The sequence below is a fragment of the Pyrus communis genome, chromosome 2, assembly GCF_963583255.1.
Source record: "Pyrus communis chromosome 2, drPyrComm1.1, whole genome shotgun sequence".
Lineage (NCBI taxonomy): Eukaryota > Viridiplantae > Streptophyta > Magnoliopsida > Rosales > Rosaceae > Pyrus > Pyrus communis.
In genome coordinates, this window is record NC_084804.1 from 11,874,785 (window position 1) to 11,889,268 (window position 14,484).

Here is a 14,484-nt window from a genome sequence, read left to right on the forward strand (position 1 = left end):
TCGCGGGATTTTCTTCTTCAAAAATGGGGCACCTACAATAATTATTACGAGGGAATTAAAGTAATGGTATTTCAACTGAAAATTCATGGTCATTGGTTCCTTAACTTCATAAAACATGCAGTTATGGTCATTTTCGTCAACTCCGTCAGAACTTCTGTCAAAATATGTCAAAACGAGTAATGTTAGAAGAATCATATTGCTACAATTGGATTAAAGTAGAGGGACCATTGCTCCAATTGGGTTAAAGTTGAGGGACCATTTCTTCAATTTGGTTAAAGTTGAGGAACCATTTCTACAATTTTCCCATTTAATTTTTCATATTTGTCTCTTGATTCAACCTCACGTGCATTGCACGGGACACATTTTGACAAAAGTTTTAACAGAGTTGACGAAAAAATATCATAAATGCACGTTTTGATGAGTTGAGGAACCAACGATCATGCATTTTTAGTTGAGTAACTATCGCTACAATTTTCTCAATTTTATTGAGAATTTTCAAAAAAAAAAAAAAAAAAACCCCTTTTCTAGAGGTTAGGAAATTTGTTCGAATAAGAAATGTTTATTAACAGGAAATCTAAAAAGTTGCATTTGGATCAAAACTTGGCTAATAATTAGCTATAAATTATCAATTGCACAGAAAAAAACTGCATTCGCTATAATTATTCAGTGCCCGTCTTAAAATCACAGAAGATCTTTCAAAAGGCAAACAAGCCTATCTTAAAATTTTAGACCACCTATAAATCAGGAAGGATTAGTAGTCTAATACTGATTTAACAGATGAGACCTGTTCTTTGATTTTGGCACGCTTTGGAGGTTGGGAACTGGCTACAACAACATCTGGCTCGGGATTCTGGGGAACAGTCTCCGTTTCAGGTGCCTTCTTCTTCCCTTCCGGTTCCTGTGAACCACCTGATGATGTGGAGTTGGCTTCAACTGGATCAGTTTGAGTCTCGCCTTGCTCCAACTTGGAAGACTCCGGTTCACTTTTGTCAAGACAAACTTGTGTTGCATCTGAAGGCTGAGCAGAGGGGTCGTCCAAATTGGATGATGATGGGTTCAGCGTGTCAATGCCTGACTTGCATTGCTTCTCAAACATCATTTGAAGATACTTCCCTTGTTCTTCTATTCGTAACTGCAGATTTCTTTGAATCTGCACAAAGAGGAAAGTTATGGGTGGTACCACATAAAATTGGCAAAACAGAAACCCAGGAGGATTAAACCAACAAAAGTAAAAACAGATGAATAGAACCCAGAAATGTAGACCACAGTTTAAGAACACATAAATTTGAGGTTCCAGATTTAACCAATGCCAAAAAAGTGCAACAGGCCTATAAATGTTTGTCACAAACTTTCTCAGCAGTAACAACTAAAGATAAACAAAACCTTCAGAATATATTTATGAGGATAACTCAACCAGTTGACTAATTAGAAAGAAAAATCCTTTTCCAATGAACAAATTAATACATCAAGCTGTTCATGCAGTCGCTTCTGAACTTCCATCTGCAGTCGCAGAGCTTCAGTGATCTCGATACCGCTGTTACCCAAATCAAATGAGTACAAAGTTTCAGAAAAATAGAACATGGTAACACAATACAAAATGAGATGATAGAAAACAAGTCGATAGGTAATTATTTGTGACCCTTGGGCAATCTATTAGACCCACTCTGGGCTTATTGCATTCAAATAGTTGAGGAGTTAACAGTATCTTCCAAGTGCTAAAGTTAACGGTGCCTTGGTCCTATCAAAATTACAGACAGATTCTAGGTCCTATAAACAATTGGGAAAAACAAAATACAATAGTCAACATCTTCCAAATGCTAAAGTTAGCAATTAAGGTCTTTTATTTTAATAATCATCCCACCGCCATGACGTTAAACAGTGAAGATAAACACTAAAGTTAACCCTATGAATCTTGTTAAAAAGTGGACAGGAAGGCACTTAAATGACAATAACCTTCAACTCGGAACTCTCAAGTTAACTCCGGCGATAAACACTAAAGTTGCAGTATAATACAAGGAGACATTCTGTTTATGTGAACCTAAGATCTCTAAACAACAATGGCTAGCTAATATACACTCATCCATGGCAAATCTATTGATGCTGCAGCAGCACATTTGAGTTCCAACTGCCCAAGAGTGGATTGCCCGGCACCCAACACCCAAAACAGTCCAACCCCCAGCCCAAGCCATCCCATAGGCCAGCCCAAAACGTGCTGAGCCAAGGCCCGGCCTATGTGACGTCATGCTAACACCAGCGTGACGTCGCATGCTGTTTGAATTTTTTTTTTTTGCCCCAGGCGTGTGGGAAGCACGAGCAACTGGGCGCGCTTCGCCAACAAGAAATCAGAGGAGGGGCCCGCATGCGCAAGCGCACTCACAGATTTGATGGATGAGATAACAAGGATGGGAAAATCAACTGCTCTGGAATCCCTGATGTAGTTTTGCTCTGCAATCGAAGCCCTCTATACCAAGGAGTATCTTCGGAACCCCACGGAAAAGGACATGTGAAGGCTATTAAGGAAGGGTGAGATGCGAGACTTCACTGGCATGATTGGAAGCATCGACTGCATGCACTGGACTTGGAAAATATGTCCAAGTACGTGGCAAGGAGCGTATGGCAACAGAAAAGGAGCCAAAAGTATCATTTTGGAAGCGATGGCTTCATTTGATACATGAATTTGGCATGCAATTTTTGGTGTTCCAGGAGCTCAAAATGACCTAAATGTCCTTACCCAATCTCCAGTCTTCCAAGAAGTGCTGCAAGGAAAAGTACTTAGAGTCATATATTCAGTCAATGGCCATACATACGACGGGCCGTATTACCTTGCAAACGGCATTTACCCAAGGTGGACCACGTTTGTCAAAACAGTCCCACATCCACAAAGTGAAAAAGAAAAACACTTTGCAAAATGTCAAGAGTGGTGTAGGAAGGATGTGGAGCGTTGTTTTGGTATCCTACAAGCTCGTTAGGTGATTGTCAGGTCAACTGCCAGAATGTTTGATGTCGAGGCACTTCGATCCACCGTGATGACGTGTATCATTCTTCATAACATGATTGTGGAAGATGAGTATGATTGTGATGCCGTCGACGAATACAAGCCGGACACAATGAACAACTCAAAAACACATATCTATTGTGCTCATGATGACACTGAAGATCCCGTGCAACACGAGCCATTGGAACTGGATGGACGTTACAATCAATTGATCGATAAGTGGTACACTTCATTGCAAGAGCCATATTGGCACTGTACCTGTCAAGGTGACTTGATTGAGCACCAGTGGGGATTGCAACAAGGTCAAGATAATTAAAAGAAGCTCGTGGTGGAACAATAAAGTTCTTAGTTTATTTAGTGTATTTTTTTAAGTTTATTTGATGAGTTTATGTAATTTTATTTAGTGTGTTTTTTTAAGTTTATTTGATGAGCTTATGTAATTTTATTTAGTGTGTTTTTTAAGTTTATTTGGTGAGTTTATGTAATTTTATTTAGTGTGTTTTTTTTAAGTTTATTTGACACGTGTCGTAACGAAATTCGTTAAAATCCTATCCGAAATTAAAACTTTTTTTTATTGTTTTATAAAAAAAATTTAATAATATTTTAAATGAGCTAAGTGCCAATGCATTTGGAGTCTATTACTGTTCCCTGAATGAATTAAATAGATTGAGTACTGGCGTATTTTTTCAAGGATGAACTTGCTCCAAGAGCTCAACCCCTTTGCACAGTAAAGAGCCATTTGCGTCCGAATAAGAAATTGTTTTTAACAGAAAATTTTAAAGTTGCATTTGGATCAAACTTGGCTAATAATTAGCTATAAATTATCAATTGCACAGAAAAATAAAATTTAAAAAAATTTAAAAAATAAAAAATAAAAACTGCATTCGCAGTATTTATTCAGTGCCCATCTTAAAATCACAGATCTTTCAGAGGGCAAACATGCCTATCTTAAAATTTTAGACCACCTATAAATCAGGAAAGATTAGTCAGTCTAATACTGATTTAACAGATGATTTATAACCTATTCTTTGATTTTGGCACGCTTTGGAGGTTGGGAAGTGGCCTCACCAACATCTGGCTCGGTATTCTGGGGAACAGTTTCCGTTTCAGGTGCTTTCTGCTTCCCTTCCGGTTCCTGTGAACCACCTGATGATGTGGGGTTGGCTTTAACTGGATCAGTTTGAGTCTCGCCTTGGTCCAACCTGGAAGACTCCGGTTCACTTTTGTCGAGACAAACTTGCATTGCATCTGAAGACTGAGCGCAGGGGTCATCCAAATTGGATGATGATGGGTTAAGCGTGTCAATACCTGACTTGCATTGCTTCTCAAACATCATTTGAAGATACTTCCCTTGTTCTTCTATTCGTAACTGCAGATTTCTTTGAATCTGCACAAAGAGGAAAGTTATGGGTGGTACCACAAAATTGGCAAAAAAGAAACCCACGAGGATTAAACCAACAAAAGTAAAAACAGATGAATAGAATCCGGAAATGTAGACCACAGTTTAAGAACACATAAATTTGAGGTTCCAGATTTGACCAATGCCAAAAAAGTGCAACAGGGCTATAAATGCTTGTCACAAACTTTCTCAGCAGTAACAGGTGGTAAAGATAAACAAAACCTTCAGAATATATTTATGAGGATAACTCAACCAGTCGACTAATTAGAAAGAAAAATCCTTTTCCAATGAACAAATTCATACCTCAAGCTGCTCATGCAGTCGCTTTTGAACTTCCATCTGCAGTCGCAGAGCTTCAGTGATCTCGATACCACTGTTACCCAAATCAAATGAGTACAAAGTTTCAGAAAAATAGAACATGGTAACACAATACAAAATGAGATGATAGAAAACAAGTCGATAGGTAATCATTTGTGACCCTTGGGCAATTTATTAGACCCACTCTAGGCTTATTGCATTCAAATAGTTGAGGAGTTAACAGTATCTTCCAAGTGCTAAAGTTAACAGTGCCTTGGTCCTATCAAAAATACAAACAGATTCTAGGTCCAATAAACAATTGGGAAAAAAAAAAAAAAAAAAAAAAAAAAAAACAATAGTCAACATCTTCCAAATGCTAAAATTAGCAATTAAGGTCTTTTATTTTATTAATCATCCCACCACCATGAGGTTAAACAGTGAAAATAAACACTAAGGTTAACCCTATGAATCTTGTTAAAAAGTGGACAGGAAGGCACTTAAACGACAATAACCTTCAACTCGGAACTCTCAATTTAACTCCGGCGATAAACACTAAAGTTGCAGTATAATACAAGGAGACATTCTGTTTATGTGAACCTAAGATCTCTAAACAACAATGGCTAGCTAATATACAGTGGAGCATCAGTGGCAAATCTATTGATGCTGCAGCAGCACATTTGAGTTCCAACTGCCCATCAGAGCAGCAGGGACCATATCTAATAATTGGGAATCCAATTTCAAACTACACATCGTTTATCTCACCCAAAAGAAATAAAAGAAGCTAATTATAAACCTATGCAGATCATCCTGAAACCTTGGGGTCAACCGAATTCCAGTAAAGTTATCACCTTTCTATCTTTTTATTATTTTTTCGAGAAAGAGTTCCTATCCACATCAAGCAGCATTCTTTTCATTCAAAATCCACAAAGTATAGTCTAAAGACTTTATCTATGGGAATACCATATGTTATTAGCAGTAACTAGATAACCACAAGGTGTATCATCAGATGTTGCAACCTTGCAATGATTATGTAAAGCAAGTACCACATGAAAAATGCTGCTTCACAATCATCGGACCAATAGGTCTAAATAATTAATCAGTAATTGACTTACGTTTTCAAGTCAAGAGACGTCATTTCTTCAATTGGAGTCAATTTCTTCTCCAAGGCGCCTACAAAAGAATGTTTATTAACACATCACATTAACTAACTACGTAAGGTATTAAAAAATGAGGTAAGCACATCCATGCCAACTTCAAAGTCTCAAGGATAGAGCATGACACTCAAGGAGATTAAAACAAGCATTTCAGCACCAAAATACCTCATAGGATGACATGTTGAGGAACCTGTACGGTACTGGTGAATAGACTAAGAAAAATACTGAGATCACTAGTATGAAAACGTATATTCACCGAAGCATAGCCTTCTCAGGGATTCTAGGGGAAAGGTTCTGAGACTTGGAAAATCAACTTATATATAGTGGAAACTTTGAAATAGTGCAAGTCAAATTCTGGGCAGCTGGGTATGAAAAGAAGTCAAAAATAATTTCTCATTTGACAGCATCAAAAACAAGAAACACAGTATAAAAAGAAAAAGAGATCCCAATTATTTTCTCAACCACACTATCTCCAACACCAAAGAACAGAAAATTATTTTGTTAACAAGAATGTAATTTTCCAAGAGAACAAAATTTTCACATCAGACTGTCTAATTATAAAAAATTTGGCGCTTGTATAAGTCTTGTTTTATCCAGTCCCACACAAAAATATCATAACAAAGAGGCTGATGCATTATATCATAACAAGAGCTTAATAGGAAATAGAGCAAAATACAATCAACATATTCTCTATAGATTTATGCAATTATGCATGCATAGTTGCATACACATATCTACATAATAAACATATACAGTTACGCATGTATATACATATACCTTCAGATGACTCTGGTCTGTATCTAGCAGTCCTATATTTCTGCAATTCAAAATGATCTCCGATCAAAAAAAAAGTTCTCTCTCTATCTCTCACAGAGTTTCTATTGGAAACTATTTATCGGCTAAAGGAGGTAGTGTACCTGCAAGTGACTTTTCACATGATAGATAGTCAAGCCTTCAACTTTCATGAGCTTTAGCACACCCTTAGGAGTTGCTCCTGTGAGAAGTAAAAGTTCAGTTGAGTTAGAAGTTTGTATCTTAGGCTAAGAATTCAGTAAAGCCAGAGGAATTCCGAGTTACACACTTTCACTACCGCCAAGTTGGTTAACAGCCTCCACAAAGGCCTCATGAAGTTCAGGCGTCCAACGCATGCGTGCCTTGGCAGTGGCACTATTAGCTGAAGAAGGAGCAGCAACAGAAATGATTTCCCTAGATGGAGCAGGAATGATTTCCCCAGATGAAGCAGGAATGATTTCCCCAGATGAAGCGGGTTGTTGCTGATGAACTTGGGACTGCTGAACCGAAAAATTTGAAGACGGTTTGGGAGCCTGGTATTTCATCTAAAACAACATAATAAGAACCGAATAGGCGTTTCTATTTTGATAATAATGACGGATAAATTTCATCAAACTTGCAAATGTATATCATGGACCAACCCTATGAGAATATCTCAACCTTTTGTTCCAGATCTGTAACGTTGTCAACAAGAAGCTCATTCCAGTTAGAAGTTAAAGCATCGTCATCAGTAATTAGCTGATCTGCCCATTCCTGCCAATCATGTCTCTTAACAAATTCATCAGCAGCCATTATGCCGCTACAACTACTGCTCTCTATTTGACTATTCTCGATATGGTTATTTACAGGAAAATCAAGGAAACCTGGCAGTGGATCTGTACACCAGGAACCACTGTTTTCTTTGGGATAAGGACAAGATTCTGTTGACTGAAGAAATCCCGAATGAGGAGAATGCGGTAATGGCAAAGCTGCAGAACTCGATGACTGAGAAATGAAAGGAGAGTTTTTTGGCTGTTTTTCATGAGGTGAAAGAGTTGAGTAGTGAAGATCTGTTGAAAATCCCGATGATGATGAAAATATGTGACCAACTACTCCACTGTTGGAGGTTAAGTGACCAGCATGCACAACAGGCCTTGTCATAAGTTCTCTTTCAATGGAAACCTGTTGGGAGTCTGGCAACTTAGGATGTGTCTCTTCCAAAGAAGTTGGAAGGACTGGTAAGGATGAAGACACTGTTGAAGGGACCCCCATATGAGTAAGCTGCTTTGCAGCTGATCTCCGGATGGACATAGCAGGGCGTGCCTCCATCTATAGTCCTAAAATCAGAAAAGTGGGAGCATCAGTAATCTAGTCATGAGCTATTAGCTTAGCTTGTGATAGTGACGATACCTACCAACTTAAATCTTACTGACAGCGCACCTTTTGCTTGTCATTGACAGCAAAACCACTGAAAGGGGTCATCAATTTTCGCCTGTAAACATAACAATAAATGCAAGATACGATCAAAACCAACAAGCATCTGTTAGGATGAAGATGATAAAATCTTTCCCCGAAACATGAAAATGATTTCACAAAAAGAACCCACAGGAATGAGTGTAGAATTACATTGCAGTGCCCTGAATGGATACCATTCCAAGCCCTGACTAAATGAGCCCCTTAAAACTATGAGTGGGACAACCCTACTATCCGAAAGAACTTATCCAAAAAGCTTTCCTAATAGTCATTTTCAATGAGGCAGTTGATTAGGTGGTTGTAATGCTACATAATACAATCAAAAGTCCACATTTGGACAGCACTAAAGCACTTATTTGTCCCACTCTGAAACGCCCCGGAAAATAATCCTACTTATGTCAATCAAACAAAAATCTACGAAGAACCTTAAGTTACCAATTACCGAATAGAAACTTCACACTTAATGTTTCACATTTTAGAAGCATTCTTCAACTATATCCCTATATTCTACCATGTACCCTCCACGCAGAACCCCGAAAACTAAAACACAAAGCAATTGATTACAAGCTCGAGCAATCAAATTTCATCAAAGCATGCAATTCATTACAGTCACAAAACAGCTACAACATTACACCCCCACCATGGAATACAATTGCTACACATCCAAACCAACACATGCACCAAAATTGATCAACAACAAACCACAATATCCATCGAAAACCAAATTAATTTTCACCAAACAACACCAATTCGAAAAGAAAAAAATTATATGAAAAAAATAGAATCAAAACGCCAAATGGGCATCCACAAAGAGCAAAAAAATCCCCGAATTCCACCCAAAAACCCCAAAATTATCAAAAGGGTATATCGAATACGCACCTGAATCTCGAAAGCAAGCCCCAATTCACGCAGAATCGAACCGAAACCAGGAATTTGAAGGATGACAACGGAGACACGTCTAGAACAACAGGCGGGTGTTTTAAAATTCCGTCACCGGCGGTGCGAGCGAAAGAACGAGATGGGGCAGGGAAGGGAACTGAACGGTGACGAGTCACGCGAGTGCGCTTGGTTTTTGTGCCTCCTTTTTTCCTTTGGTGTTTTGGGGGCTCTCTGCGTTTTAAGGAACAGTAGGATTTTTCCACGCGCCTTAGTGATCGTTTAAACACGTCTCCACGGGCATACGTGCGGGCCCACGTGAGGGAGGACTGCGATAGGCGGGCGGTGAAAATATCTGGGCGAGGTGCACGTGGGGCATGTGTTTCAGCGTTATGATGACTATGATTGTTTTAGGGTTGAAAACCTAAAAATGTTCTTCGGAGTAGCCCAAAGGCCGAATATGGCCAGGGAGACGAGACATTTGACTAATCAACTTCCTTCACCTTTTTTACCTCTTTTATGTTTTATATACTTTTTGGATCCATGCGTTTTGCATGTTCTCGGATTTGACTACAAGACGTTTACGTATTTCTTTGTGTCCTTTACCTGGTCGATTTGACAAAGTAATTTTAATCAAGAGAAATTTAACAAAAAACTTCTGTTACTGTTTACTTTAATAAAAAATTATATTTTTACATTAAAAAATCAATTCTGATACTATTTATTTTACCATTTATTTTGTTATTTTCGTTAAATCTCAAAGTTTTTAAGCATTTTTCATTAGTTTTCCTTTTAATCAATTGTAATTTATGGGACAATAGAATTTAAATTTGGGTGCAATAGAGAAGGGGTGTGGTACCAACTCACTCGACCTTGCAAGTTGATTTGTTTGATTCATGTGTTTTCACCTTTTAATCGTTTGGAATTCATGTTTAGTGTAAACGTTAATGTGTACACGTAGCTCTTTGAAACATTGAAGTACATTAAAGTGGCAAAATATAAAGACCAAATTGATCAAATTTGAAACACACAGACCCAAAAAAAATATTGGGGCAAATATAAAGACGAAAACACCTTCTAAAATTATTGTGCTTATGTATTTAGGGCGCTTCTCGCAAAAAACTTACATAGAAATGTCCAACCACGTCCAATTTTCATAAAACTTCTTTTACAAGAACATAGATACTTAAATCTCACTAGATCCCACTCTCATAAGAGGTGCCTATGGCCTATTTGGGCACACCGAGTGAGAAATTATTTATAAAATGTAAAATTCACACATGCTGTTTTACTTCTTACATACTTTTTTATTTTTCGACCGTTGATCAGATGCTTTATTCCTTGTATTGCGTCTTTGCTCCTCGGACCCAAACCTGGTCCTTAAAATTTTGAGTAGAAACGTGTAAGAAACCAGATTTTTTAATTTTGGTAAACGTGTTAGAAACCAGATGGATAAGGATAATTAGAATGCTGGACACAGTCAGCAATTAAAGGGTCAAACTGCTTGAGCCAAATAAAATGGTACATTTAAGTAATAAAATTGGGTTTTTGTTGTTAATATGAAGATTTTCAATGTTAATAACGTCTTAATCAAAACCTCCCATATGTTTTGTAATTGTCTTAGCATATGAAAGTTGTAAGTGATGAGCAATTAGTCTACGCATCGGACGACTCGGATTCTAATAACAATTATAGTTAAAATTCGACGAAAAGAGATTTTTTAGTCAAATGATCTTTGAAATTGGCATAAGTCTTTATTTGGTCTATGAGATTTAGTGAAAATGTCTGTTAAATAAAAACCAAAATAACAAAAATACCCTTAATTTTTGTTATATCATTTTGGCTCATTGTTTATTAAATTAGTTCATTATTTAACGAAGATTTTTCACAGAATGACCAAAATAATTAATGGTGAAAAAATTCAAGATCACTTCTATCGATTTCAATAAAAAAACCTTCAAAATAAATATATGCCTAAGTTGGTAATGAGAATATGAATATCCATGGGCTTTTCATTTTCTTTGCCGTTTTGGAAACAATTTCTTGAAGAAGTAGGACTGTGTATATACAATTACGTGTACGTACCTGATTAAGCTATCATGAATCCAATTCCAACAAGTAATTATACCCTAATGCTATGATTAGCACAAAGGAAAACTTGTTTTGTTTTGGGGAACAACGTGGATATATTTTTCATTCAAGTGATACTAAGGGGCAGAGATTTGTGTGGAAGACCTCCGATGCGAGATAAATTGTTCTCAATCACTCGAGCTATATGTCCCGGAAAATTAACTTGTAGAAGGTGGCAGGATTCATTGAAATCACTGGTCTTTTATGCAGAGGATTAGAAAGCACTGAAACTTACAGCATCATATATTTGGCCACTTCAAAAATACACAAAGAAAAAGGAACAACAATATGAGTCTTTCTACATTACACCAGTGTATGCGATGCACCGTATTTTTAAATAGCTAGATTGGAATGTTTAGGTTAAAGAACACAAATTCAGTCCTCAACTGCACCATTGCATTCATACGCCAGTATATTGTAAAATTTTCACAGCAATGAATGCACTGAAATTTCTCATGCTATATATAGTATATGGAGTTATTGGGTAATTTGAATGTCCTTTTTACCATGGGAAGTCCCTCGAAACTGCTCCACTGGTCTCCAGTGATGCCCAATATGCGGTAACCTTCATCAATCAGTCTATGCCTTGCCTCAGACTTGTATGTTTGCAGTTCCTTGAACTCATATCAAGTGAGTTCAAGGGTTACATCTGCATTGCACACAAGTGCATGAAATTGAAGTCAGATCTCTCTTATCAAACAAGGTACTGCTCATGAAAGCTCTAAAAGTGCTTTTAATAATGTTTGGCGAAGAAAATTAACAGTGCTTTTAGGTCGTTAAGGCATTTAATTTCTACTTAAGCATTTGCTATTGCTTTTTCGTGAAGCACTTTACACCCTGTACATGTTTATAACAAAAGCGCTTGTAACAAAAACGCTTATGAGTAAAAGTGCTTCTTACAGAAACGCTAATTGATTCATCCATCTTTTTCCTTTAAGAATAAAATAACTATGAAAAATATGGATTTGAAACCGTGATGATATTTCCATATATGCCTTAATATGAGACCAGTCCATCCATGGTATCCAACGAGATTATCCACACTTGATGAGCTTCAAATTTGCCCCTCTTGAAGAGATTAAAAAGATCTTGATCCACTATCTTTGATCTCATGGAAGAGCTTCAGTGTGTGCTCAAGAGCTGGTGCCTTGCCTTCTCTCAACCATGCCTCCAAACAAGTCCCATTCAGCTTCTCTCCCCTAGTTTGAATTTTCCGAAAGCAAACGTACGTCAGTGACATCCAGTCTCCACCTCGTTAAAAGAGTTCCCAGAGTTCAAATCTCACGAACGGTTCTTAAAATGTGACTTATACCCGAAACCGTGTTTCTTGAAGTAAGGAATAGTGGAGAAAAGTGTGTCATCGACATCAAAAATCCAAGCATCCTTGCCATCACCCTCCAATGTGCAGCAGCTGCTGCTAAGTAGAGAGTGACAGCTCCTCCAAGGGCCTCTGTGAGTCAGCCTTGTACTGAGAAGACGTCATGTATTTCTTAACGTACCCAACACATTCTTGGGGTGCAACATCAAACCCTCTAATGCTGTTCACTTAAACATTGATCCTCCAACTCTCACAGTACTTCTTCAACTCGTCTCCCAATTCAACGCTATCAGCTTTTCGGGTTTTCAAAATGTTCCAATATGCTGTTGCTGCAACCACCAAGCCTGAGAGAAAAATTAGAAATCCTATGAGTTTCCCATTTGGATGTGGTGGAAAGAAAGCAGGTGGAGATGGAGAGAAAATGGGTGAGGATAGATAGGGAAGGGGGTAAGTAAAGAATTAAGGGGTGCATTTTTTTCTCATTGCCCACTAGTGGTGATAATGTTCATCACTTTATTTATTACTGTTTGATGAGTTTAAATTTTGAGATTTGTGTCTATCCACTACATAGATCTCAAAATTTAAATAGTGAACATCACCGTCACTTGAGAGTGGTGAGCAAAAAATAGTCTCAAAAATTTAGGGCACATAATTTAGTGGTGGCATGGGGTGTGGGGCCATGGATTGGCATGGCCTTTTGCTCCAAGATCACATGGTGTAATCAATTAAGTTTGATGGCTAGCAAACTGATTTGTGGATTAATGAATATATGTAATGGACAACTGGACAAAAAGGCTAATTTATGCTTCACAACTCATAAATTTGTTTCCTAGTTTGTAATCATTTATTTTGCACTGCACTCAAAGTTCTGAGTTCGATTTCTCTCTCATAATATCATTTACATAATGAAAAATAAATAAAATTCTAGTGATTTAGCTTAATTAGCATTTCATGCATGCCCATCATAGTTCTTGATCAATGAATCTTAAGTCATCTCCAACCAAAGGCTAGCAAGATGGCTCATTTTAACCCTCTAGCCCTCTATGAAATTAATATTTTAATGAATAGTGCAGGGCCGTATTTCTTACCATCTCCAACCGAGGGCCAAAGGGTCATAAGACTCGTTTTAATCCTGTTACAAAAAACCATCTCCAACCAAGGGCCAAACAGAATCTATTATTTAAATTTAAAAACTACAACAACTTAAATTAAATGAAATATAATTAAATATTTAAAATAAATTGTGAAAACACTTACTTCGTCGTAGTAATTGGCACCACTTTCATGTCTACTTGCAACGGTTAACAGTTGTATGTTAAATTAATTTTTTTAATTTAAGTGTCCAATTACTAGTACGACTTAGTTTGAGATAGTTACATGTATAAATGCACATTTACCATCTCTAATAGGAAGCTTATATTTAGGGCAAACATTATATTTGTCCCACATCGAGAGAGAATTGAGCAAGCAAAAGATTGCATGTGTGGCACCCATTATATTTGTACCACATCGTTGTGGGAGAGGTTTGAGCAATCAAACATGCTTGTAAAAGCAACATCCCTACATATAACCAATCACATTTATGGGCCTTAATTAAATATTCTTTTTAAAATTTTGGCCCAAAAAAAAACTGTAAAAAAAATATATTCAAAAATAACCACTAGCTGACATCAGCTAGCCGTTGAGATTCAAATTTTTAAGCCCGGCTCAGGGCCGGCTAGTTGGCTCATTTGGGCCGACCGGTTGGCCCTTTGGCCCTTTTTTGTCTAGTGGAACCCACGAGCCTTTTGACCTGACCCTCAGTTGAAGATGATTTTAAATCTATTTTCGGCCCTCTAAACCTTTCGGTTGAAGATGGCCTTAGCCATCGATTTAAATGTCATTTGGGCTTTGTGGGCATGCTCATCATAGTTCATGAATTTCCAAGGAAATATAACAAATTTGGGACAAGGTAAGTGGAAAACAAAACATCCAATTGCACAAAGGAAAAGTATTATATAATCATGCGAGTTCCTCAAGTTAAAGGTTCTTCTACCTTATCATTGTTCCAAGTCTAGAAAAATTGAGTGTA

General features: G+C 37.4%; 1 protein-coding gene and 1 pseudogene across 4 annotated transcripts; both read right to left on the minus strand.

Moving 5' to 3' along the window:
- Nucleotides 1-605: 605 nt before the first annotated feature.
- LOC137726926 (protein PHOSPHATE STARVATION RESPONSE 1-like) lies at nt 606-9,193 on the minus strand. 4 transcript variants are annotated; one of them, XM_068465879.1, is made up of 9 exons: nt 8,969-9,193; nt 8,057-8,108; nt 7,298-7,953; nt 6,927-7,182; nt 6,763-6,839; nt 6,623-6,662; nt 5,804-5,861; nt 1,465-1,534; nt 606-1,150 (listed from the first exon to the last, which is right to left on the minus strand). In XM_068465879.1, the coding sequence occupies exons 3-9, from the start codon at nt 7,943-7,945 to the stop codon at nt 752-754; spliced, it is 1,548 nt and encodes a 515-aa protein (XP_068321980.1). In that variant the 5' UTR covers nt 7,946-7,953; nt 8,057-8,108; nt 8,969-9,193; the 3' UTR covers nt 606-751. The 4 variants fall into 4 exon arrangements, with proteins under 4 accessions (XP_068321980.1, XP_068321981.1, XP_068321979.1 ...); XM_068465880.1 differs by having other exon boundaries at nt 6,927-7,170; nt 8,031-8,108; XM_068465878.1 differs by having other exon boundaries at nt 8,031-8,108.
- A 2,360-nt stretch (nt 9,194-11,553) lies between these two features.
- On the minus strand, nt 11,554-12,827 carry LOC137724759 (acid phosphatase 1-like; annotated as a pseudogene).
- Between the last annotated feature and the right edge of the window lie 1,657 nt (nt 12,828-14,484).

Excerpts from the sequence above, each read along its gene's own strand:
- LOC137726926 (XM_068465879.1), bottom strand. The coding sequence starts at position 7,945 with ATGGAGGCACGCCCTGCTATGTCCATCCGGAGATCAGCTGCAAAGCAG. Across the intron at positions 6,663-6,762 it reads ATGTGAAAAGTCACTTGCAG|AAATATAGGACTGCTAGATA; the intron begins GTACACTACCTC and ends TTTGAATTGCAG. Across the intron at positions 1,151-1,464 it reads GACTGCATGAACAGCTTGAT|ATTCAAAGAAATCTGCAGTT; the intron begins GTATTAATTTGT and ends CTCTTTGTGCAG.